Source organism: Protopterus annectens, chromosome 5.part0 (genome assembly GCF_019279795.1).
Source record: "Protopterus annectens isolate FY-2018-M chromosome 5.part0, PAN1.0, whole genome shotgun sequence".
Classification (NCBI taxonomy): Eukaryota; Metazoa; Chordata; order Ceratodontiformes; family Protopteridae; genus Protopterus; species Protopterus annectens.
Genome location: NC_056735.1, coordinates 8,480,655 through 8,508,470, shown reverse-complemented (window position 1 = coordinate 8,508,470; position 27,816 = coordinate 8,480,655). Strand labels below are relative to the sequence as shown.

At 39.8% G+C, this 27,816-nt stretch overlaps 1 protein-coding gene across 1 annotated transcript in view; it reads left to right on the top strand.

Moving 5' to 3' along the window:
* The window catches only part of TUBGCP5 (tubulin gamma complex associated protein 5), a 1,009,385-nt gene that overhangs the window by 700,979 nt on the left and 280,590 nt on the right, over positions 1-27,816 (top strand). Inside the window, exon 16 of the mRNA XM_044072063.1 lies at positions 20,812-20,994. Coding sequence (XP_043927998.1) covers positions 20,812-20,994 — 183 coding nt within the window. The remainder of the gene's footprint in view (positions 1-20,811; positions 20,995-27,816) is intronic.

The following is a 27,816-nucleotide window of genomic DNA, read 5'->3' as shown; positions in this document are numbered from 1 at the left end:
TATATTTACTTGTGTTCTTGTTATACTATATTTTATCTGAGTTTTGTAGAATTAGTGTATTTTATTTGATTTTAAATTTGTTTCGATGCCTGTCTTTTCCTGGCTTATGATTGCTTGATTTTATTTAGCATTGTTTTTCTTATTGTTTTAAGTTTTCAGTGACATATTTATACATTTTTAGCTTTTTTAGGTATGACTGATATGTTCAATAATTGTTAGTGTTGCACAGAGCCAATAGTAAAAGATATCACATACTGTGCCTCATATGACATAACCAGTCTATTATTGGATAAATTATTTGGTCTCCTCGGCCCTCATCTTACTAACTTTGCTCCCCAGTGTGCCCACATCCACTCTGGGTCTACCAGCCACATCCCCCCAATGTACTCTGTACATCACACGTATGCTCCCCACTCACAGTGTAAGGCATAAGAAAGTGTGGTCAGATTCTTCGGCTGTACCACCTCCACCAGACGTCTCTCTTGAGGTTAGTGAAAGCCTGATAGATCGTCCAGTTTCCTTGTCGGATTCCTCTGCAGTGACCACTTCAGAGGCCAGCGTGGATCCAGCTTCACGCACGTCCATGGAGGCCTGGCAGATGTCTGCTTTGGATGTACAGGGGGGAGCCATGGCTAATAATTGCATAAGGCCCTAAGAGTGTTCCTCGGATATTAGTAAGGAAAGAGATTCTGACTACAATTATAGAATGTTGTTAGGGGTCAGAGCCACCTAAGGTGTTTAAGGCTGACATCCCTCCCAAAAAGAAGCAGAAAACTAAGCACATTTCTCCTGCTCCTAAAGATCCTCAAAGTGAATGGGAAGACTTCACTCAAGGCCTGTTTAATGCCATTATATCTCTGAAACCTCTACAGGGGGTTCTGTTCCTGTCCTCCTTGGTCTTCTACCCCTCTTCAGAGGCCTAGGGAACAGGATTTCTCTGAGGATGATGATGCTGATTCTGATGAAGAATCACTGACTTTTCTTCTCATATTCCTTCCCTCTTAGATTATGGTTCTAAGGAAGAAGAGTCTGTCAGTCCTGACTCTCCTTTTGAGGAGATTTCTTTTGCTGACACTATTTCCAGAATGATGGAGTTTTATAAATGGTGAAGAAAACCAAGCCAAATGGATGAAGACGGACTCCACAAATAAATAAAAACTTTCAGTGCAAGAGTAGCCAGTCAGACACAGTAGATGCAAATAAAATGTAATAATTTTAATAAAAGAAAGTAAAATATATAAAAACAGCAGAATAAAACACTAGGTAAAACCTATAAGTGCTTTCACTCCAGTTCTAGAACTTCATTAAATCTAATTAACACAGTGCTTGAGACTAATTAAAGATACAAAGATTCTGAAATTACCTGTTCAGATCACGTGACCTGAGCATAGGTCTTAAGGGAACATACTCATTCAAACCTTTTCCCATGTCACTTTGCATTTTTATGATCCATTTAGTTTCTAAATATTCAGTCGTATTACTAATATTACCTCCCCTAATGCTCTTATTCAATAGCTGTAATACAAGAATTTTTTTAAATGTATGTGTAGTCCCAGCACTTGACATGTTTACCCAAAGCATTTTTTTGTATTTCCTGGAGATATCATAAATAAGTTCATGAATGTGGTCTTTAAGCATTATGTTTGTCTTACCAATATAAAAGCTATTACATGCCATGCAGGTTGCAAAATATACCAAATCACAACTCTTGCAGTTCGCAAAAAATCAAGCTTATACACATGCTTAGTCATGGGATGTTCGTAAATCTCAGTTGTTAACACATACTAACACATATTACCATCTCTGCAGGGGTGTGTGCCTTTTCTATTCGTTATAGCATAATATTTTCTTAAGGGAGGCGTTGTTCTTGAAATAAAACTTGGAGTAGTCTCCTAGACTAGATTTATTTTGGTTATCAGAGGTCAAGACACGCCAGTGCCTTTCAATAATATTTAATAATATTGCATATAGAGCTGACATAATTAGAATAAGTTACACTCATTCTTAATGTATTAGCCTGTGGGACCACAGGTTTTATTTGCATCTACCGTGCCTGACTGGCTACTTTTGCATTGAAAGTTTTATAAATGGAACTGTACTCAGGTGTCTGGTGTTCAGAAGAGGTACTATAAGCTTCTACAAATGGAGCCTCTTAAGGCCTTTGCTGTTCCTCCTGTTCTTGCTGCCTTGCTGGATGAATTTTCCACTACTTCTCAGGCTCCTGATTCCCAACGCCCTGCTCTCCCCAAAAAACAGATAGGTTTTATAAACTGCCTTATGATTGCAAGTTTCTTTATAATTGACCCTTTTGTGGTATCAGTTGCTTTGGATAAGCCCTCCAAATTGTTGCCTTCTACAAAGTTGCTACCCTCTGACAAGGACAGCAGAACCATGGAGAAGCTGGGTAAGAAAGTGTATACTTCTGCTACCTTGGCCTTCAGAGCTGTGAACTGTCAAACACATATGAACATATATGTTTTGGCTGTTTTCTCTTTCAGGCCTGTCAGGCTATTTCAGATCTTCCTGGTACTAAGGGCAAGGCCTCTGCTCTTTCCTTACTCGGGACATCTTCCCAAGTAGCTTGCCATTCCATTAAATGCAGCTATGATGCAGCTGATGCTTTGTCTAGGGCTGCTGCTATTGGATCTGTTTTGAGAAGGTATTCTTGGCTCAGACTGTCCTTGTCTTGTGTATATTCAATAAGACAATGAGGCTGGGTGTTGATTTAAGTAGTTTATTACAGACAAACACATCAGGTTGGAGAACAATAACATTAAACCTAAACGAGCTGACTGACTGACTACTACATACATGCATGCTTACACCTCGGCTGCTCACTACAAAATGGTACCCTTGCTTGCGCGTGCTCAGTACCTATATGTACGTGCTCACTGACTGGAATAGCTCTTAAAGGAACATACACACACTGATCTTCACAGACTTCAACCTTTGCCTGATGTTATCAAGGTAAAGCTGATGGATGCTTTTCTGAATAATAAGAACTTGTTTGGTGGTGCTGCTGCAGTGTTGTTTAAGTCCCTGCAAGAAAAGGGTAAGGCCTTACAGGATATGAGGGGATCACAACTAAATATCGAATTACGGAAGCCCGAGAATCTGAAAACCTAAGACCAGAATCTTGAGATTCTGTAATCTAGAAAGTAAAAAAAAATAATAAATGTAAAAAAAAAAAAAAAAAAAAAAAAAATGATTTAAACAGGTGTATGCAGGGAGGCAAGTTCCACTGCACCCCCACACACCTCACAACTTAAATATACCAACTCCAAGATTGCACAACAGTGGAGTGAACAGCAAAATTTCCGTTCCACTATGCACGGCACTATTTTGCTGTTCACTCCACTGTGGTGCAATCTCGGAGTTGGTATATTTAAGTTGCAGGGGGTGTGGGGAGTGTAGGGGGGTTTGCTCCCCTGCATATGCTTTCTAAATTTTTTTTTTGTTTTTGTTTTCGAGATTACGGAATCTTGAGATTCTGGTCTTCGGTATTCAGAGTTTCGGGATTCCGTAATTCGATATTTAGAAGTGATCCCGATATTTTATTTATTTATTTATTTTTATTTTTTATTTTACATTTGTTGACCGGGCTAGTCCAGCTGGATATATGTCCATTTTCAGTGGAGGCCCGGGGAGAAAAGCTCCACAAATTACAACAACATAAAAGGTCAAGACAAAGACAATAACAGTATAATTTGGTACATAAGAAGTTTTAACAATTATAGTACAAGCCTAAGATTATATATTTTATATTTCAGTAGGAAAAAGGAAAAATGTATCTAAGAATAGACGAATAAGACTAATATATTTGTATTAGAAATGGTGTAGTACAAATCTTTATAACATATTACAAAATTAGATACACCTAGTAATTTATGATAAGAGATACTAAGGTCTTACAAAAACCTAAGAAAGAAAAACACTAGAGATCAATAGAGTATAGAAGAACAGCAAACAAGGATGGATTTCTAGTGTTATTTAACACACAGGTTGTGATACTATATGAAGGTGTTTGATCATTCCACAGTATATACTTATTTACATGAGAAAAAATCCTAAGGAAGGTTAAGCTTACTAAAGATTAGTGAGACAACACAAGATCATGATAATGGGAGGCTAGGAATTGTGGGATTCTAGTTAATAGTTAGGTACTTAGTCTGGGTTAACACAGGGGCATAGCCAGCGTGATTTGAGGTAGGGTTTAAGCTTGCTTTTAAATAAGCTGACAGAGGACTCCAAGGTGTTCAGCTGAGAAAGATACAGAATAGGTCTCCAAGTGCCTTTTTCCTAGGGACCAAGAACATCCTGTGTTGTCTCACTAATTTTTAGTAAACTTAACCTTCCTTAGGATTTTTTCTCATGTAAATAAGTATATACTGTGGAGGCATATTTTACTTTCACCTGATTCCTAGTTTCAAACGAATTACCCCAACAAGCCTGCTTTTATCCGTAGACAGTCTCCCCTTCCCCCCAAAGGTAAATAGGGTGGTAGAAGGGCTCCTCTGCTAAGGCCACCCAAACTCCTTCTACTCAGAAGCCTTCTTTTTCTGGCAAACCAGGTGCTATCTGACTATCTTTGCCCTATTCTCAGTCACATTCCTCTTTCTGTGCATCTTTCCTTGTCCCTTCCTATTTGATTAAACGTCACCCAAGACACCTGGGTTCTTTTCATAATTCACCAGGGTTATTACATGGTTTGGAAATCTCTTCCCCCCTTTTTGGGCATTCCTCAGCCTCCTCAGGAACAACTGCCTTTTTTCCCAGAGGTGCTTCAGGACTTGTTGTCTCAAGGAAGAATTCAAGAAGTTCCAACTTCTCAGAAGGCGGAAGGGTTTTACTCCAGGATGTTCTTGGTCCCTAGGAAAAAGGCACTTGGAGACCTATTCTGTATCTTTCTCAGCTGAACACCTTTATGAAGGTCCCTTATTTTGATGCTATCCCTTCAAACCTTTGTTTCCTCTTCTTCTTCCTCAGGCTTTTCTTGTTTCCCTGGATCTCAGGGATGCTTATCTATACATCCTATTCATTCCCTTTTTAGGAAGTTTTTACTTTTCTCTGTTACTTCCTGGCATTTACATTTTTGCACTTTGCCCTTTGGCCTCTCTGTTTCCCCAGGTGTCTTCACCAACTGCCTAGCGCCTGTGATTGCTTTCTGCAAGTTGAGGGAGATAGAGATCTTTCCTTACATGGATGACATGCTCATTCAGGCCTCCTTTCTGGAGAGTTTACTTTAGCATCTACGCTTTGCTGTCTCTCTCGCACAAAGCCTAGGGTTTGCTGTAAATTTTTAAAAAATCATTCCAGACTCTTTTTTTCTGCAGTGCAGGCTCCAGACTGTTCCAATGCTGGCATCCCTGCCTCCTCCCAAGGCTTTAACTCTGATTGCTTTCTTTCAATCCCTTCTTCCTGTGGCTTCAATTACAGCAAGGGAGTTTCTGAGAGCCCTAGGTTTCATGACTTCCACCATTCCTATGCTTCCTCTGGCCAAGCTCCATATGAGAAAGCTCCAGTCATTTCTAAAGTCAGTTTGGCTTCAACATTCTCATCCTTTAGATTTTCTAGTCCCTCTTTTTCCATGCCTCAGGCTGGAACTTCAGTGGTGGATCCATCAGTTGTCCCTCAACCCAGGGCTTCTTTTTCAACTTCCAATCCCCTCTCAGAAACTCTTCACAGGTGCCCGAGTCATGGAATAGGGGGCCTCCTTTGGTCCTCTGAAAATGCTGGGCCTTTGATCTCTTTGACAAGAAGAAAGACCACATCAGTGTCAAAGAGATGAGAGCTCTTCTTCTGGGTTTTCAGTCTCTTCCTTCCAGGGCCCCTCAGAATTCTCACAGACAATACCACAGTGATGTGGTATATCATCACCCTGTGGAGATTAGCTCTTCAGGTTTGGAATCTAGCTATCCAGTATCAGGCGACCCTTGAGGCAGTTTTCATTCCCTTAGATCAGAAAATAGCGGCAGATGCCCTGAGCAGGTCCTTAACACAATCCCACGAGTGGATCCTTCACAGGGATGTGTTTCTGGACATTGTCCACCAGGGGGTTAATCCACAAGTAGATCTATTTGCCTCCCCACTGAACAGATAACTTCCTCTCTTTTGTGCCAGAGTCCCATGTACTCTGGCCTGGAAGATAGATGCTGTCTTTTTCTTGGAAGGGGATGATTCTTTGTCTTCCTTCCCCTTCCTCTCATACCAATGGTCCTGTTCAAGATAAAACAAGATGCTTCCAAAATCTTGTTGGTGACTCCCTTTTGGCCCAGACAACATTGGTTCCCTCTTCTGCATTAGCCAAGGGCAATCATCACAGGATACATGATGGGGTGGACCTGCTCATACAAGACAAGGGATTTCTCAGCCATCCCCACCTGTCAACTCTTCAACTGACATTGTGGGTGATAAGGTTTTGATCCCCTTCAGACACCTTTTTTTCTGAGGACGTGCTTCAGGTCCTGCAGGAGGCCAGGAAACCCACTACTGGAAAATGTTATTTGTCCAAGCGGAAGAGATTTTCTGTCTGGTGTCTTTCTCGTAACTTGGATCCACCTACTGTGGATGTTCCTTTGATTCTCTCTTATTTATGTGAATTTCTCAGTGCTGGGTTTTCATATTCTTCTGTTAAGACCAACTTGTCAGCAATTTCTGCATGTCTGCCTTTGGCTCCCCCCTTTGGCTTCTAGCTTTGAGGCCCCATTAGGCCTCTCAGGAAGCCTGTCCCTCCTTCCTGTGATCTTAATTTTGTTTTAAAAAAATTGACTCTAGCTACTTTCGGGCATGCTGCTTCAGCTTCCTTGCAGCATTGTTCTTGGAAGATTGTTCTTATTTTGGCTCTTACCTCTGCCAGACAGGTGTCTCAGCTGCAAACCCTTATGGCTGTTCCTCCTTTTTTAGTTTTTCATAAGGGCAGGGTGCCCCCTTCGTAGTTTGTACTAATCCTTCTTTTATCCCCAAGGTGGTTAATGAGTTGTCTCTTAATCAGTCTATTTATGTGCCCATTTTTTCCCCTTTTCTGCAATCTGCTAGTGAGAAGGTTTTGAACACTTTGCATTTACAACTCCGATAATATTTGGATAAGACTTAAGTTTTTCATAAATGCAAGTATCTTATTGTTTCTTTTCATCATTTGTCTTTGGGTTTGGCTGTTTCCAAGAAAACCATTTCTTTCTGGATATCTAAAGCCATTTCTTGTTGACATTCTTTTCATGGGAAGATCATTCCTTCTTCAGTTAAGGCTCAGTCTGTTAGGGCTTTGGCTTCTTCTGGTGCTTTTTTCAAGGGGTTGGATACTAATTCTATTCTTGAGGCAGCTACCTGGACCTCTGTGCATAGATTTACCAAGTACTATAAGTTGGATGTGATTTCTAGGGCATGAGTTGGCTTTGCTAGGGCCATTCTCCATGGCTTCCTGGAGGGCTCTGCTGGCCAGTCCTCCTCCCAGTCTTCTTCCTGAGCTATTGTACCTCCCTGTTGTGAAGATACTGCATCAGTGAAGAGAGGGACATCTACTGTTATGGTAAAATTTTGCACAACTGTACTGTCAAACTTAACCCCTCCATATTCCAAGATCACCTAACTGCATCTACACCCCCCCCTTCCAATCTCTCAAGGACATGTCCTCAGGACATTATCCAAGTCCAAAAGCACGTATTCTCTGGGGCCAGGTAACATACTTGGCTGCCTGCTGGTTAGCCTGAAACATGACTTGTCAGACCCTCTATGAAAGTTATTCGGTATCAGCCTTCAAACAGGCTTCATGCCACACGAGTGGTGGAAAGTAGCAGTCATCTTCTTACACAAAGGTGGGGTATTAATGGATCTGGGTAATTATAGACCTTAAGCTTGACCAGCCTTATCTTTAAGGTTATGGAAAGGATCATTATGGAATTAATAAATAAGGACATAGGTAACTCACAAACTCTCAAACTATGTCAGTTCAAATTTATCAAGGGCAGACTTAAGTTGGTCAGTTTTGTCAAGAAGATTGCTGAAGCAGTGGATGAGGGCAAATCAATATACACTGATTATCTAGACCTCACACATTCATTTTACACCATCCCACCCTCAGATAGTGTAGATAAACTATCCCAGATAAATGCCAATCCCTGTATAACTCATTTGATATCAAATTAGTTCACAAATAAAATGCAGGAAGTTGGGGTGGGCAGGTCTACCTCTTCCAAACAGTCACATGTGGTAAAGGTTAGGGTTCAGTCCTTGGGCCACTCCTCTGTGCCATTTACTTCTTGGATGTCAAAGCAAATGTTAAGGGTTTCTGGCTGACCATCTTCCAAGATGGTGATACAGGAGATGGCTTCCAGTAATTTAAAGGAAAAAAATCAAATGTACTCAAAGGTGTTTAAAATAAATGAAGCATTAAAGGAATACTTCAACTCAAATAACAAAAGTGTAGAGAAAATAGAAGAAGCATTAACCAGCTATTCACATGAACTAATAAAACTGCAAAAATCAGAGGCTGAAATAATGAAAAGGCTGGTGGAGTATAAGGCTTCTCAAGAAGAACAGTTTCAAAAAATAGTAGTTAGAATACAGAGCACAGTGAAAACCTGAGACTTTCTGCTGTACCAGAGAGACCGAAAGAACCAGGCTGTATTAATTTTATAAAGTCACAAATAAGCAAGGGACTGGTGTTCCACAGCAGGAATGCTTAATTGAAAGGGCACATTGAGTCTATGCTACAAACCTGGCCAAGAAAAAGGACCCAAGACCTATATTAGTTATGATGGAATTATACTAGCAGAAAGATTCATTACTAATAAAATGGTGTCATAAAGGTATTAAAATCAGAGATGGTAGATTGTAGAAAATTATTATTCAGCATACACCAGGCAGAATAGAAACAAATTTATCTCAGCAGTCAAGGAATGTGTAGAGGCAGTTGTGAGATTCAAGCTGCTGTATCCAACTGTCTTCAGAATTTATTTTCTCCTGGAGCCAGGATCAAAGACATATTTGAATGCAGAACTGGCTAAGGATGAAACTGAAAAAAAAAGTGAGCCAGGAAGCAGAAGGAGGCTGTGCTTCTCATTTTCTGAAAATAATGGCCATAGAGAGACTTTGCCAGTAAAACCTTTATCATTGGTCCAAGGTGAAATGCTTGAGATTCAAAAACAAGCACAGGAGTTGACTAGAAGAATCCGGAATACCTTGAACTTGAACCAAAATCTGGTGTTGAGTGATGGAGATTATCAGGAGGAAGGCTATCAACACTGCAATAAATTAATAAATGGAAAATTAGGCTTTGCATGAAAAAGTGGTTTAGAAAGATTTGAACTTTGTTGACTTTGTTAAATTTTGAGTGAACTGTTAAACACATGCACTGCACACTTTCTGACTTATCTGCAAGGTCGTGAATCATCATGGACCTGATCAACAAAGACATAGGTAATCTTCTCATGCCTATTAAGCCTGGTGTACTTCTTTGAGACAGTCGCCAAGGCCCTGGACAAGGTGAAATCTGTGCGTACAGCCTACCTATACTTAGCCAACACTTTTGACACTATCCCCCACTCAGGCTTCACTGACAAACTCACCCAGCTAGGTATCAACCCTTATATCGTTAGATGGGTCACTAACTGGCTCACTGATAGAACACATCTAGTCAAAATAGGGGAATCCACCTCCCATCAGCAGACCTGTAACCAGTGGTGTTCCACAGGGATCAGTCCCTCTTTGGAATCTATTTCTCCCAAGTACAAACAAAAACTAAAGGTCTGTGACTGACAAAGTTTGCTGATGACTGCAAACTGTGAGTGGTCACAGAATTTCCAAATGATGTGAACATCCTGCAAGAGGGTCTTACACAAACAAACAATTGGTGCCATAGTCATGGCCTTAAATGCAATGCAAAAAATGTATTATCACCCCTTTTGGTAAGAGCGATGTTCCTGCTAACTACCACATCAATAGCAACACCCTAAGTATGCACTCAGTGCTGAGAGACCTGGGCACACAGGTTCACAGCAAACTTACGTTTGATCACCATCTCTCCACAGTGGCAAGAAGGGCATTCTGTATTGCTCATCTAATAAGTAAGGGCATTGCCTCCAGAAAAAAGTTCTAACCTCCCTGTACTCTTCCCTTATCAGGCCAATACTCGAGTACAATGCCTGTTTTGGTATGTACCTTTCCAAGCACCTGCAGCAGTTGGTGAGACCACAAGGGTACCTCCCAAGGAAAATTCAAGGACTTCAGCATCTGTCTTATGTGAATTGTATGAAATCACTGTCACTTTATTTTGTTTCATACAGACTTCTCAGATGCGATCTCTGCCTTTCATATAAGGCAGTATCCAACCATGCTCTATTAGAAATGCTGCATATCTGCAAGTCAAGTGGTACACGGGTTACTCACTCTAAAGACCTTAACCTGGTATGTGACATTAATAGAACCTGCTGGAGGGACAGATTTGTCTCCCAGAGGTTGCCACACCTTTGGAACAGACTCCTACTTCATGTCAAACAGAGCAGCTCATTGGCCCTCTTCAGATGCAATCTGGACGATTGGATGGATAACCATAAATTCACCTGGGGGTTCCACCTGTGTTCCTCTTAGACAGGGGCAATAGGTGCTGATCGGGGAAATAATGGTAAAACTTGGCTAGGCTTGTAAGGTAACCAAAACCAAGGATAAGGATGTATGCAAGTCAGAAATGACCAAAACCAAAACTATGGACCTGCAAAGAGTGCCCAAATGAAGGTCGGAAACCGAGACCACTTGTATAGTAATAAGCACTTTATTCACGAAACACCATTTCGTGAATAAAGTGCTTATTACTATACAAGTGGTCTCGGTTTCCGACCTTCATTTGGGCACTCTTTGCAGGTCCATAGTTTTAGGCTTGTAAGGTCCTTAGTGCCATTAGCCTAGTAACTTCCTATGATCCTATGTCATTAATGTTTAAAAAGACACTAATGGGAAAAAGAAGTAATAATAAGAAAAACAATTATTATTTGCATATAATATTTCATGATATAAACTGCATGTTATATTGTTAAGCAATTTGGCATAGTGCGCACTCTGGGTTTTAATGTGGGGGGAGTCTTCAGTGACTGTTTTATACAGGGTTGCCAGATTTCCGACTGGTCAGGTAGGGACGAAGTGAAGACTAAAAAAAAAACAGTAAGCGAAGACATAAAAAAAAAAAAAGGTCTTCCACGCTAGGTCCGTGGCCCGGGCCAATCAAAAATCGCTAAACACAGAGCTACGTCTGTTTAATGCGGAACATCGCAGTTCCGCATTAAACAGAAGTAGGTCTGTTTTGCGATTTTTTTTTGATTGGCCCATATACTGGTATACGGGCCAATCAAAAATCGCTAAACACAGAGCTACTTCTGTTTAATGCGGAACTGTGATGTTCCGCATTAAACACAAGAAGCTCCATGTTTAGCGATTTTTGATTGGCCTGTATACCGGTATACGGGCCAATCAAAAAAAAAAAAAAAACCAAAGCGGAGTCTGCCTGGGATTTAAACCAGCCGTGTGGGACTTGGGATCAGGCTGCTGATCTCGGGACAGTCTCGCCCAAATAGGGACGACTGGCAACCCTGGTTGTATATGTTAAAGAAATTAAGGTAAACAAATACTTTGTCTTGGTTGTAAAAAATATAGGCTTTACACCATAACAAGATAAGGAAGGTTGGACAAATGCAAGTCTAAGTTAATGGCATGTGATCTTGGGCTGCTGTGTTGTGGGCTGGGGTGCAAAAGTGTTCAGATTATATATTATATGTAAAATGATGATAATAATGTATCTTTTTACAAGGGTGGATGTCTAGATTAATGTCCTTTTGCTTAAGCTGTAAACAAGTTTTTTTTAAGCAACTAGGCCTGAAAACTAAAGACAAAATGATGAAAGACATGAAAATGCTAAGTTACTTGCATTTGCAAAGTTATTAGCGTGTTTTTTTTTTCTATTAGCAAATACTCTCAGTGAGACATATGTCTGCAACTGAAGGCAGTTGGAAAGGGGGATTCTGTGCATTATGTTCTGAGTATAATTTACAAAGATTCCTTCATGCATCTGCAAAGTTGTTAGCTGTCTTTTTTCCTCATTCCTCATTGCTGACTGCTTTTACGAGAACATGAGCTGTCTGCAGGTGCAAGCAGTTAATCTTTCGAGCTCTGAACATTCTTTACTGAGAGAAACGCAAAATTTATAGATACAGTGGCAAGCAATTTAGTGAAAAATAAAGTGTGAAATTATGGAAAGTGAACAAGAGACAGTAGCCACCTCAGCAGCCTTAATGCTTTAATGCATTTAATAGAGTAGTACACAACTTTGTTTTATTTAAAGGTAGCCAGTACAGTTTTTCTTACAGCTAAAAGTGAATGTTTTCTGAAAGCATGCAAGTTGTTTTTCACATATGGGAGATAGTGATAAGAAAATAACAGACAGCAATCGTTGTTAAGTGGGAACACTGACTCTAACATGCACTGTAGAATGTGTAATTTTAATTTTGGATTAGATAATCCCTGTAGGTGCAGCTGGCAATTTCCTCTGTATGAGGAGTTCAGCTTCATTTGTTGAAAATGTACATAGTTGCGTGTTTGTTCTAAGTTAATATGGGGTGGGGGTGTTTTCATTAAAGCAAAATGTCTTGAAATATGACATAGTTTTAAGTGCAGACGAGTAGAAACAACAGTATAAAAATAAGCTTAGCAAACATTACTATGTGCATGCAAAACTAAATTTGGAAATAACCGTTCAAAAAAGCTGTCATGTATAGTAGGTGGGAACACTAGCTTTTTATCATAATGGCTATTCTGGCCATATTATCTTGGAATACAAATGACCTTGCAGGTATAGCCCAAAAGGAAAAAGTACTGAATTATATTATCTGTATTGCCTAGACATAGTAAGGCCTTATTAAGTTTAATTCTGTTGGCTGCCAAAAATGTAAATCAAAACCAACTATTGTTTGATGTATTGAATGTTGTAATAAGAGGAAAAAGAAGTGGAAGTGGGATCATTAAAAAGGGAATGAGCACATTACATAAAAATAAATGGAATTTGCAGGGAACAGTACATGCAGAATAATGTTTAGGAGGAGGAGTGAGGTTTAAGGGAGTACCGGAACTGAGCAATTTATGTAATGCTGAACTGCATGACAGTTGTCATGAAGAAATAATTATATTGTAATGCATAATGTAGGTAAATGAAAATAAGTTAATTTTTTTCTTTTCTGTTAATGTATGTGTTGTCTATATACTAAGGGATAATTTAATGACATTGTTTAAAAAAGACTCACGGTTGACCAAGTTTGCAGTTGACTGTAAACTTGGCGCCATCGTAAACTCCCTGTAGGACACAAAAAAACTCCAAAAGGGCCTTTCCCAAATAAATTGCTGCTGCCAAAACCATGGACTAAAGCTAAATGCCAAGAAATATGTAATTTTATCCTTCAACAAGCATGACTTCCCTTGTAACTATTACATTGACAACACCTCTGAAAGCTGATCCCATAGTCAGAGATCTGGGAACCTATGTCAACAATCAACTGTCATTTGATGTCCAGATCCAGAGATGTAATCATGCCACTGTACTTGGCTCCCATCAGACCGATCATGAAATATAATACTCCATTTGGTACGTACCTGACCAAACACTCATCACAACTGGACTACAACACTTTCTCGCTAAAAAAATTGAAGGCCTAAATCAGAAAAACTATGCAGACTATTTCAAAGCCTTGTCTCTCTTCACAGTATCATAGATGCTGTTACATATTTGCAAATCCAGTGGTAGCATGAATACCCACTCAAGGGATCTCAGTAACTTTTGCAGTGTAAGTAAAACATATTGGAGGAGTAGGTATGTATTCCACTCCACATAAAACAAAGTATTTCTTAAACTGTATTCAAATGCAGTTTGGATGAATATATGAGAAACCACAAATTCACCCCTGGTTTAGCACATATGTCATTCATGGATAAGGGCAACAAGGTTAATGTCCTGACATATCCTTGTTCTGCCCAACTCTAAGTTATCCATTTACATAGTATAAAGACTAAAAACTGCCATGTAATTGTAAGGTTAGACTTCTTAAGATCCCACAGAACAGTGGCCTAGAAGTACCTATGAATTTGGCAGTTTGGAAGAGATTGCAGTAGAGAGTCCAGGCTTAAAATATTGTTTTCCTTTTTGGTTGATGGTAGCCATGATCTTCATGGCATTAGTTGCACACCTACGTTTGCTGATGTTGCATTGGATAGTGAGGTGGTATGAACTGGTAAACAAATTTTCCCGATAAACAAATGTTAAATAAAATAAATAAAAATAAAATAAACTGCAGTTGCAGCATGCTGTTATCAGTTAGTTGATACCAGGCATTGGAGTGATGGACTTCCCCTTCATCCTACATTTGGATCTTTGTTCTCTACATCTGAAGCCTTTACGTGTCTCAATGATAGACATTTCACTGGAAGGTTGAGGAGCTCACCTTAGCTCCTGTACAATTCAGAAGAAGTCTTGCTGGAGAAGCAGACTTTTCATCTGCCATTTAGAGCTTTGTGTCGTCCTCCTGGCTGTTAAGACTTTGGAGGGAAAACTGCTTCTGGGGCCCCTCGTAATTCATACTGAAAAAAAACAGTCCAGTAATTTTATATAAAAAAACAAAGGAACATGCAATAGTAACTGATTTTGCAGAGGTGTGATGTTCGTCTAGAGTGGGCCGTACAGACACAATACTGTCAGCTTTCCACATTCCTGGTGAAGTGAACATGCTAGTAAACTTTCTTGTCTGTCTTTCTATTCCTGTTTTAAAGTTTTAGATAGCCAAGCCATATATGGCTCCAGTCTTTCAGTGGGGGTTGTAAAGAGCTTGACCTATTTTCCATCTGTAAGAAGGTGGTGCTTCCCCTCTTCAGTAGCTATTCACGAGGGAGTTTGTAATGAATGCTCCCTCCATTTCATAGTGAGGGCAAACTCTGTATGCTTTCCCATTATTCCTTCCTGATTTTTCTCACATAGCAGGTGATAACAGGAGATACCTCCATTTCTAAAATGTGGCTCCAGCTCAGGGGCTAACTTTTACTGTAGATCCTCCACTGGATCTTATGGTAGGACTGTCAGCCTCAACTGAGGCTAGACACAAAGACTCTCACCCAACATGAGTACCCTGCCAAGTTGAAAAGGTTCCCCAATTTGCTGGAGAGGTATCCGATACCCCCAAAGTCATTCAGTTTGCAGGTTATGCTTACCTGTCTGAGACAAGTGTATAAACTGGAATTCATTTTCTTCATGGTTAATGTGAGCAAGCTACATATTTCTACCCATATGACATTGGGGAGGACAGGACTGTGACCAAGCTGAGAACTGGTTGGCGAGACAGTTCCTTAAAGGTGCTGACAGTCTTTGAAGAACCCTCCCCCTCTATGGAATTTGGTCTTCATGACTGGCAAACTTGCTTATCCTGTTTTTCAATATGCTGGCTTGATAAATATGAAGTTCTGTTGGAAAATATTTTCTATGGTAACCATTGCTTCTACATGTAGGACCCTGGAACCTCAGAGCATCATGTAAGGGAACCATACCTGGTCTTTTACAAGGACTTGCTGTCCCTTAGGACTAACCCACATTTTATCCTAAGCGTGTTTTTTAGACTTTTCCATAAAGAAGTGGGTACATCTGCCTGGGTTTTTCCCAATCACTAAAACACAGGAGAAAGAGTTATTCACACCCTCGATGTGTGTTGCCATATGTTGTATGTGAAGTAAGTGCATGGATTTAGGAAAATGGGTCCACTATTTATCTCCTTTGCTGCAGAAGTGAGGTGTAGCATTTGTAAGCAAGCCCTTTCTAAGCAGAGACAGCATTGTGTGTTGCCAGCAGGAAAACAACTTCCTGTTGGAAGTTGTTGCTGTCAAATATCACTCCACCAAAGGTACGGCTTCCTTTACTTCTTTCAAAACTGCCTCCATTACAAACATTTGTACCAGGTCCACTTTATCTTCAGTTTGTGTCTTCATTTCTTTGCACTGTTATTGACTGAAGATGATGGCCACTGTTGATGTGACAGTCCTACCTCGTGCAAAAATGGGAAGGGGGGTGATGAATCGATAGATGGATTTTGTTTAAATAACCTGCAACATTGATACTAGAGACAGTCATTATATTTAGCACAATGTGCTCAGCTTACACTCTTGGAAGACTGAAATCAGGTGTAGCAGTACATCTGTTTGGCCCTGTGTACAGCATTGCAGCTCTTTAGATCTAATTCAGGCCTGCGCAGTGTACAGTCATGGTATTTCTGATTGTAAATAACTGTTTACTATAAAACTTCAGAATGCTATACACATATGGATGGCTGTAAACTGTAATGCTTTAGTTATCAGATCATTACCAAAAAAACTAAATGCACTCATAAAGTATTACCATAGGGTGTGCTTCCTGACTTTGTGTGTTTTTTTTTTTGCTTACAGTGAAAATTTGAGTTAGTGCTTATATAATGCTAAGCTGAATCATGCTAGGAGACTCTGCTTAGAAGGATTCACCAAAAATAATTTGCCGTTGAGGGAACAGGTATTGAAGTACGTCAGAGAATGTACATTGCTTGTTGTTGTTGTTCTTCTTCTTTCGGCTTTTCCCGGTTAGGGGTCGCCACAGCGGAACTCCAGTCCGCTAATGATTGGCAGTAGATTTTTACGGTGCCGAGGTGCCAGCTCGACACCCAACCTTCAACGAAGGCACTGTACATACAATGTGAAAAAAGTCGTTAAAGGGGAAGAGCATAGGAGTGTGCCTATGGGTAGCAGCGACCTGACTCGCTACCTAACATTTTGCAAGAAGAAATGTACCTTCAGCCTTTCTTTAGGAGCTCATTCAATACTAACTATTGTCTGTAATTTAGCAAGCATGTAATATTTTCTTTTGCTATAAGAGTCTGATGTTCGATTCCATCTTTCTGATGTCATGTATGAAGACTGGAGAGTGGCTTCATAGTCTTTAACTCAGATGAACTCATCATAATGTGCTGACTGTGTTAGTATTTACAGTTTGGTAATAATTTGGATAACTCACTGAATGAACAAAGGTAAAATAACATAGGTTCATAGGCTATCTGCCTGAGGGCATTTATAAGCCTAGCCAGAGTGTGTCAGCTTTCGCCGCCCCATTGATTAATTAACTGATCCTCTGTCAAGCAGAGCCAATGAAGTGATCCCAGGGGTGTATTTTCTGTTACCCATCCATTCAACAAGGTTTCTCTTGAAGAGTGTTAGTGAGAGGCGCTGCCTGATGTAATTTGGAATTTTGTTCCAAAGCATGGGGAGTCTCTGTGACAGGAATCTATCCCTCCAGCATGTTTTATTTATTGTTGTGGTGAGGTTTAGCTCACTAGAGCGCATGGCTCGCAGTGACTTGGATTTCTTTAGGTGGAGCATGTCCATCAATTCTTAGTTGGACATGGCTTTGTAAGTCAGGCAGAGATCACCTCTGAGTAAGCGATATGCCACTGAGTACAGCCGGAGTTTTTTCAGTCGGGCTGCATAGGACATATGTTTGAGACCAGTGATCCTCTTGGTGGGGTACTTTTGTGGTCTTTCCAGCTGTTGGAAGTGTGTTGTGAGATACATCCCAAATGGGGCATTGTACTCTATGATGGGTCTAATGAGTGACGAGTAGAGGGGCACTATAACCTCTTTATTTCTAGAAGTGAACCCTTACTAATTAGATGGGTCACATAGAAGGATTTCATAACTACTTTGGCAATATGATTGTCAAATGAGAGATTACTATCTACCTGGGTCCCCAGATCTCTTATTACCTCTTCTGTATTAAGGGGGCTGCCACCTATGTGGTAATTTGTGGGTGTTTTGTTTTTCCCAAACGGGATGACTATGCATTTTTTGGCATTTAGCTTGAGGCCATGACTTTGACACCAGGTGTCCATCTCAGTAAGGACCTTTTGGAGGATGTCCGTGTCAGCTGGAGTGTCAGTTATGGCTCCCAGTCTGCAGTCATCGGCGAACTTGGTTAGCCATAGTCCTTCTGTGTTTGCCTGTACTTCTGAGAAGTATATTCCGAACAGTAGGGGTCCCAGGACCAAGCCTTGCAGGACACCACTTGTGACTGGTTTAGAGTCAGACCTGGAACCCTCTATTCTTACCGTGTGAGTTCTATCTGTAATCCAGTTGGCAACCCATCTCGTGACATAGGGGTTTATGTTCAGGCTGGTGAGTTTTTCTGTAATACCCGAGTGGGGAATGGTGTCGAAAGCCTTGGCAAGGTCAAGGTAGGCTGTGTGAACCACCTTTCCCTCGTCTATGGCCTTGGTGACTGTCTCGAAGAAGTCAACCAGGTTTAGTAGGCGTGATCTGCCCTTAACAAAGCCGAACTGGGTTGGGTCAAGTGTTTGGAGGTTCCCAATGTCTTTGTTAATGAGTTCCATGATGATGCACTCCATAGCCTTGCAGACCAGGCTAGTCAGGCTTATGGGGCGATAGTTACCAGGCTCAGTTGTGGCCCCTCCTTTGTGGAGAGGAATAACCGTTGCTGTGTGCCATTCTATGGGCACGTAGCCTGTGGAGAGGCTGAGGTTGAACAGCGTGTTTAGGTGGGGGGTTAGTTCGTTCTGTAGTTCGTGCAAGACGCAGCCTGGGACACCATCTGGTCCCACTGACGCTGTGTTTTTGGCTTTTGAAAGGGCTGTTTTCACCTGTGCGTCTGTGATTTTTGGGACACTACACTTTTCCGGTATTGTTGTGGACCCTTTTGGAGGTGAGAGGGGGGTGAAGTTTGCACTGAATCTATCTGTCAGGATGTTGGCGATATCAGTAGGTTCAGTATATTTTGTGGTATTTTGCACTAGTTCAGTGCATATCTGCGAGTTGCCACTTACATTCTTAACATAGATAAAGAAGGCTTTGTGGTTATCTTTTGAATCCTTGGCTATTTTTCTTTCGAAGTTAGCCTTGGATGATTTAATGAGGGACCTCAGTTTCTTACTGATACTGATCAGGGATATCTTTCCTTCTTGGGATTTGCTTTTTTTTTTTAAATAGTTTCCTCCTTCTATTGTATAGCCTGTTTATTGCAGGGGTCCACCAAACTGGTTTCCTTCTCTTAGAAGAGTGAGTCTTGGTTTTGCTAGGGATGGCACGATCCATGCATCCTTGTAGGTGCTCATAGAGTGCATTTGTAATGGTTTCTGCATCTTGGGCAGCGTTATCCTTTAATGTGGGGGCTGTGAAACTTACCACCTCTGTCTTAAGTAAGGTGAAGTTTGCTTTAGAAAAGTTTTTTACTGTGGTTTCCTTAGTTGGGGGTAGTGGTGGGGTGTGGACATCCAGAGTGATTAGTTTATGGTCTGATATAACCAGTGACAGGTTGACCTCCGGTGTGGAACACCTGTCGCCCATGTTGGTGATGACCAAGTCCAATATGTTTTCACCTCTGGTAGGGGAGTTTACCAGCTGATCCAGGGCATTTGAGTTGATGAATTCCAGGAAGCTCTGGGCCTAGGAATTTGTACTCGAGTAGTTTTCCCAGTGAATGGTAGGGTAATTGAAATTGCCCAATATCGGGGTGTTTGGTTAGGACCTTCATGTTTTCCATTGTCTCCAGAAAGGTGGAGTGGTGGTCCTGGGTCATGGAGGATGATCTGTAGCAGGCCACAATTTGCATTGCAGATTTGCCCGATGTTAGTTGCACATGGATGATCTCAGAGGTATCATGCTGCGCCACTAACCTGGAGGTGTAGGTATCCTTGATGAATATGGATACACCCCCTCCTTTTGTGTTTCGGTCCATATTCTGTGGCCGAAACGTGTGGTATGAGTTGTAGCCCAGTAGTGCTGGGGTGCTGTTTGGAGCCTTGAACCAGGTTTCAGTTACTGCACAGATGTCGACGTTCTCCATACTGAGGAGTGCTTCGAGTGCATGCATTTTGAGATTTAAACTCCTGGCATTGAGTAGCATAACCCTCAGTTTTTTGTTAATTGTGCTGTTTACGGAGGTGTGTTTGAGTTTTAGCCTTGCCTAAAAAAGGCACTATGGGGGCAGCAAAAGCCTTGGCCAGTATTCGAAAGCCTAGGGGTGACCGGTGCAAGCCTATCTTTGCAAAAAGTGACACTTATTTGTAAAAAGCTAACCAGGAGAGTTTCTTTGAGAGGTGTCATGTCAGATGATTTTTTTTTTTTATTTTTGTGTTGCATTTAGAGCTTATTGATAAAATAGCCTGGCTTTACTGGCACGTAAGTTAGTCACCTGAAAAGAAGATGAACAAGGTTCGAGTAGTAGACCAGGCAGCTGATGAGTTGGCCAAGAGGACTTAGGAGAGGGAGATATCGACTTATGTTGACCAGAAGGCTAGCTCCAGTTATACTAAGGGTGTTGACTGAGCTTGCATAAAGACAAAATGTTGTTCAATCACACTACGGGATCATAGGCACCAGTGCATCTAGCATTTGCATGCAATGCATGTTTGACATATCAATGGAATATGATCAAAAATGGAAAGTCCTTACTCTTTAGAAATGACAGCCACCTTATTTTCTACCCTTAAAATCCCAATGCTTAGGCTGTAGCTGTGGTTGGCATGATGTTAATCCCTCTAGAAAGGAGAAACCCACCCAATAGATCATGCTGTGCCAGACAGGAAGGGGAAATGAGTGATGTCAGAAGGGCACTGCGCAGTGTCGACTAGTCATACTGTAGGGGACAGAATTTATCTTTTATATGCATAGTGTTCTATCATGTTGAGCAGAAGAAATGCAAACTGGTTAATATGATACCCATTACAGGTAACTTGCGTTGATTAACCTCTCTGTGTTTCTTTTCAGACTGATGGAGTATCTACAGGCCATGAGGAACTACTATTTACTTGAGGCTGGAGACACCATGTATGACTTTTACAGTGCTATTTTTGACAAGTGGAAAGAAAAAGAATCCTGGCAGAATGTGTCTTTCCTAAATGTTCAGCTTCAAGATGCAGCAGGGCAGCGGTACTCTGAGGACAGCGCAAGGTATGTTGTTTGAAATTATTTATCTTCCTGTAACTACCTCTGCTGTTCGGCTTTTAATCCCACTCTTCACCCTGTCAACCTCGGTTACTGCTTCTGTAGCACAGAACACTTTCCGCCCACCTCTTTAGGCTGTTATGTTCGGTCATGGCATGATACTTTAGTGGGTGGGTCTTTCTTTTGATAAAGATTTGAGTGTAGCTGCTTCATATTGAGAGCCAGGCACTATGATATAGAAGTCATAAAAGCAGAAGTCCATTCATACTATGGACTGCAGGGCTTTCTTTCTGTTCTGGTGCAGCATGTGTTAGACGTACCACAAGTCCTGGTGTAGGACCAGTACTTTCCTTTAAATCTTGGTACACACCATTTTTAAATGTACTGTTTCTTGTAGCACTGAACAGCCATTGGGATACCTCTCAAATTGTTTTGTCAGTAATTCTGGACAAAGTGTAAAATACTGGGGGGACAAAGGAACAGAATCATGGGCAGATTTTAAATATTGCTCTTGTAAACTCATAAAATGTTTGAAATTACAGGTTTTGCATTAGCTGTCATTTTCTGAAGGATATGAAATCTGTAACTCAAATGTGTGTCTACCAGAAAACTAGAAATTCTGCCAGGGACATAACAAAAATATGAGGCAAAAATCTGAACATTCTGCAAAATTCTGGAGAGTTGAGAATTATGGCCATTGGTAAGGGTGATGGGAAAGCAAGCTCACATCTGTTTGAGTCTTAGTCCACCTGCTGTCGTGTAAATCCCCAGCAACTCGTGATGTGATGTTCTACAAACTGGTTAATCATACAGTTGTTTTCTGTAGTCTGGCACTGATTTTATCATAAGTTTAGTCAAATCAGTGTGTTAACACTAAAAGCAAAATCTGAACACGTATGGAAGCAGAATTACTTGGGTTTACAGAAGTGGGACATGGTGATTTATACATGCTTTAAAGACTGCCTTCGTTTTACTCCAGACATGATATATTGCTTACATTATTTATGCTGGTGTTGATTTTCAACCATTTCTTTTTGATTACAAAACTAGATGTTTGTCTGTAAAAATGAGTAAATCTTTTTGTAGCAATCCATTGTCTCTAGTATGATGTTATATACAAGTGACCTGTATTACTATCTTACTTATGCTTTTAATGTATCCATATTATAACATGCTTTGAAATGTACACATGCATTGTAGGATAGTAAATTCCTTCCCTTGCCCTCTCAGTCCCATTTAGTATGCCTTTGAACACTTCTCTGCCGTTCATATACTCCCTGTAATGGTATTATTCGTGCTTGGCGTGCATCTGGGAGTACTTAAGCTTTTCTGGGTCCTTTTCTCTTCATTATGCTCATGACTTTTTGACCTGCCAGTAGGTGTGTCAGTGAATTGGTACTGTCTAGAAGCAGCAGCGTCCCTGCTGACTTTACGTGTAGGGTGCATGTAGATCGAGTTGGGATTGCAGATGGTTAAAGAAAAAAGTGGTGATATATAATATTAATACAAGTAATGCATATTGGTACTTAAGGTGGTGTGTCTTTTAACTGGGAGGTCTGTACTCTGTGGCCTCTCTGTTGCCAACATTATATTCTTTCAGGTATGTGGTATTACGGTGATTCAGTCCGTTCTCTTCCACCTCTGCAGTTTGGTCACATCCTGAAGTAAGCCCAGCAGTGAAAACTTTCCTAGGCTGTAACTTCTCCCTTATTCCCATAATGCTGTCGCTAAGCTGGACTGTCCAGATTCCTTTTCCTGTTTGCATAACAGCAGCACCGGAAAACAGCTCAAGGCTCTTTCATTGTTTTTAAGTGAACTTCTTTAGTAACCTACATATTTTCAAGCTGTTGTCATTTTTTAGTGAGAGATTTTTTCTAGCCCTTTTTGGGATATCTTTTGAGATTTGTTAGATTATTTTTTTCCTTTGTGCACTCCTCACTAAGGCACAAGTCCCATGCCGTTGTCCTTCCCGCTGTTTCTTATTGTCTACTAGTGGACAGATTTACAGGTTGTTAGATATTGGCTAAAATTATTGGCTTATCCTTTTACATTAACAATTGTGTTATGGTAATACCTAGCAACCTGTACATTTGTGCACCACTTGCAGTCAGAAGATCCTGTAACAAGATTGCAGTGCTCTAACAAGATTGCAGTGCTCTGTGTGTGACTTGTTTAAGAGTTCAGCACTTAGTAGCAGAATTCAACATCTGCACAAGTTTTGATAAACAGACCTTGAAGGACCTTCGTGGCGAGAGTGAAGATGACGTTAGGCCATTTGCTTTCTGCTTACAGGATTGTCAAACAGTGTTTCTGTTTTGACAGTTAAGTACCTTGGCACAAGCCTTCAAGGACACTGAGCAATCTGGTTAAAATCACAGTTAAGTAAAACTAAAGCCTTGATGACATCAAACCATTAAACAGCCATTATATCCCAATTAATCTCTTGATTTAAACCATTAGGTTTTAAAGTGCTAAACTTCAGTATATGAATTGCTTCCTTACACTACAGTTGTTTTCCCATCCATATTATCAAAAACAAAACACATAGCCTTTATGTGATTTACATTAGATGAATGGTGAGCATTGAAATGCAGTTCAACTGGCTTTCGTTTTTAAAGTTCATAATGTCCTTAAGGTGCTCCTGCAGTCTAACATGGAATTTCCCCTTTTTTCAACAAAATAAAATGGGCTATAGAGGTACAGGGAACATAAATAGCAGATTCTGTATCACTGGTAAATCTGTCCTTAGAACATTTTTTTCATTATTAATTATTTTTATCTGATGTATATAATTGCATACATTGTGTGACAATGTGAGGTATTGCCATCTGTGCCAGGGAGAGTAGGGCAGTGTAGGTGTAATATATGCCAGCGTAGCTAATTAGAGTTGTGTAAAAAATTATATGTCATTTGTGTATGAAATGAGGACTCAGCTGTGTCAGTGGGGAATCTTATTTTGGGGCCTGGAATGGGGGGGGGGCAACCCCAACACTGACTGTGTTCTCTGTGTGCTCTTAAGGGAAATTGTGCTTGGCGCATAGAGCTGCATCTGGAAATAACAAGCAATGATGTAGTTTATGTCCTTTTTTGTAAAATTAACTATCTTATAAGCTAAAACAGAATAAAAGTAATCATCTTGCAATAGAGCTTCCCAATGACATTGTAAGTAAGAAACCAGTTGGTGAGGCACAGGACCAGATTGCTGTTTAAAGGGTGTTATTGTAATGTTAGAAGTGTTGGCAGAAAATGAAACGGAATTAATGGCAGGAGTGATAATGGTTAATGGGATAATGGCTGGGATCTAGGTCAGACGCTATTGGTCTTTAAGTGCCGGGATACTAAATAATTTGAGTATTTTAAACAAAAACAGCATGAAGGTGGAGTGCTATTATTAGTTCATGAATATGCAGATTTTCAGCTAGTTTAATGATAGACCAATTTGGAAATCTTAGTAATAAAAATATATAATGTAAGGCCATGGAAAGCTATCCTTAAATTGTGCGTTATTGAAGTTTATCCATTTATGTAGATAAATAGAGGATTTCTTAGACAAATTAAGTTATATTTTGGATCACAGACCTATATTACTTCTGGGTGATTTCAGCAATCCCAAAACTGACTGGGTGAATTACTGTGTCTTTCATTGGTATGAACAAGAATTTCTAAATACATTGTCTATAAATGGATTACAGCAACTAGTTACTAAACGGACTCAAAGACAATGTGCAGGATGTGATTTCATCTAATATTCTTACAATAGTGTCTGAAATTTCCTTTTTTCCAGTATTGATTACTTTAGATCATAAAGCACATACATTTACTATTAGTCATGTAACTAAAGTGCAGAATACAGTTAAAAGATATTACTATTATTGTGAGAATAAATGATTCCCAGATTAAGGAACAATTGGGTAAAGTAACATGGGGAAATGCTTGTGAGATACCAGACTCTGCTTATGGTTATGGAATTTGTCAAAGATATATTGTTCAACTCAGTAGGATCTACCACAGTTTTTTATAACAATTAGCAGAAAAAGTGCTATGCTGTCATATTGCTGGAGTGATGGATTAAAATCCTTGTTTTTGAAGAAAAGGTGAGCTGTTCAGACATGTAGAAGTTATCCAACTAGTAGTAATAAAGTTAAATAGGAAATTAAATGTTTTCAGATACAGAATTAAACAGAAAAAAGCCAGCTATGTGAGCACTGTCCTGTGATTCTGAAAACAAAAAGAATTATAAATTGTAAGTACATAAATTTGCAGTCCGAGAGTAACCAAACTGCAAGTCTGCTGTTAGTGGAAAATGTTCTGTTAAGTAAACCAAGGGAAGTTACTGATAAGCTGAGTAAGTAATTGACAGGTGTTAGTGAATATAAAAATACTCAGGGTATCACTGTTTGGGAAACATACTGTAGATACTAAGAATATAAGTTATTTTCTTATAGTAACAAGGAAAGTAAAAACAACAATTTTTAATCTTAAGCTTGACTTGTTCAGTGGGACCAGAGTGTATTTTGGCAATGGTACTAATGATGTATTACCAGTATTGCATCATAGATGTAATGTTTTTTTTTTTAATTTGGAATAATATTCCTAGTCAAGTTGTATTACAAAACAAGCTCCAGATAAGAATCTGGTAATAACCATAAGCTCTGATTTACCACTTCGTATGCATGTTAGTGGGTTAAAGAATAAACCTATGAGGTAAGGTGAGACCAAGCTAGATTAGTTGAGCTATATAAGCTCTTTGGCAGACCTATAACAGAAGATAATTCCTTATGTTGCAGCTATATGTTAGGCAGTTTGAAGAGACTAGAAGTGGTCCAGCATAAATACATTTCTTCTTTAAAAACTTTGGAATATGATGGCCAGTGTAAAAAACTAAATCTGTTTACCATTCAGTTAAGACGTCTTCAAGGAATACTTTTGTTTGTGTATATGTATGTGTATATATATATATATATACATATATATGTTGAGGATTTTCCTGGTTTGAGGAGTTGATTAATGCTTTACCAAAATTGTTGGATTTGTTTTGATGCCTTTGCTGGCATGATAAGAATTTTTTTTTCTTGGCTTTATTTTGAAGTTTTTCTTCTTGGCTTTATTTTGAAGTTTTGTAGGAGGTGAGGAAATCTGTTTTTCAGTGCTTTGATAATTAGACTAGGCCTTATCTCTTTGTTTGAGGAGTAGATACGTATCTTTTGTTAATCAAGGCAGTTGTTTGGCTTTTATACAAATTTTCCTAATGGTAGCTAAGTTATTTAGTATGTCCTGGAATGAGATGCTTAAAATATTTTACAGCTAGGTCTAAGTGAAGGTATTTTAAAGGTGACCAGTCAAATTGCTTTAGCATTTTTCCCAAGTGTGGTCATGGTTTTATATTTTTGTAACAGTGTCTTTTGTGGTCATTGAAAATGACTGTTTGGATTCATCTTGTTCTGCAGATCTTGGGTCCATGCAAGACTCCTTTATGCTAAAATGACTACATCTGTTTGCATAATGTTTAATACATTCTGCTGTACCGCCAAGGACAAAAATCACGGAAAAGGAGAATATATTTTTCTTGTGGTTACTCTGTGACTATTGATATAGTAGGGGGCTTGGGCGGGATTTTCTAGACGATTAATAATACTTCGGGGAAGGTGTGTGTTGTCCTTTTTAGTGTCCTCATCTGCACTGCATACAATATTTCTGATGGCACCTCACCTAAGTGTCATGTTTAGTCATAGCCTCACCTCAGGCTTTGTGCCCACCGAGTGGCGCACAGCTACAGTTATCCCACTCCACAAGGGGTGATCCACCTTGGATCCTGGGACCTACCGCCCTATCAGTCTGACAAGCCTGATCTGCAAGGCCATGGAACATATTATCATGGAACTTAGAAACAAAGACATAGGTTCCTGACCCAGAGACTCCCCAGACTCTGGAATAGATTGCCCATACATGTCGAGCAGAGCGTCTCTTTGGCCCTCTTCAAAAGAAACCTTGACGATTGGATGGGAGATAGGAAATTCACCCTGGGGATCACGTCAGTCACCCTGCAAGACAGGGGTCCAGGGAAGTAAATATTGTGGGAAGAAATAGCCAGGGAATTGTTATGGCTAGCTTTTGTATAGGCCCTAGGGCCGATAGCCTAGAGCCAACCTATGAACATGTATATATATATATATATATATATATATATATATATATATATATATATTGTACAAAGACAGCATTTTTCTTGCAACCTTTGATTTCAGTATTTATTTTACTAGAAGAACATGCTATAAAAACCACATTTGCACATTTTTTGCGCTTGTATTCAGCTCAGCAAGTGCCTGCCAAGTGTCCTGCAGAGTTCTACAGCAGCAGAGAGACAAAAGAGAGAGTTTGGAGTAATTAAGTATCATTTTTCTGCATTTTCTTGCTGTCTTTTAACTAATTCCGCCTAAAACGCCGATTTTTTAGCGTTTCTGTGATTTAAAAAGTGTGTTTCTGCTACATATTGTACTTATTTGCTGCCTGCACTTGAACTAAGTCGTTTTTGTGTTTAAATAATCTGTTTAACTGTTGTAGGCTACACACTAAAGTGCGATAGCCATTTCTGTGCATTTAAAGTGTTTTTTTTTTATTGTATCTGCTTTATTTTCTGGAAAAAAAATGTGTGTGTATATATATATATATATATATATATATATATATATATATATATATATATATACACACACACTTGTTTCCCGCCTTTCTGAACTAATGTAGTCCAGTTTTCAGGTTATTGCTGAATTCAGGGCTGTGCTACAAGTTTCTGTGTTGCCCATACCTTACTTGGATAGAGGGAAGTTT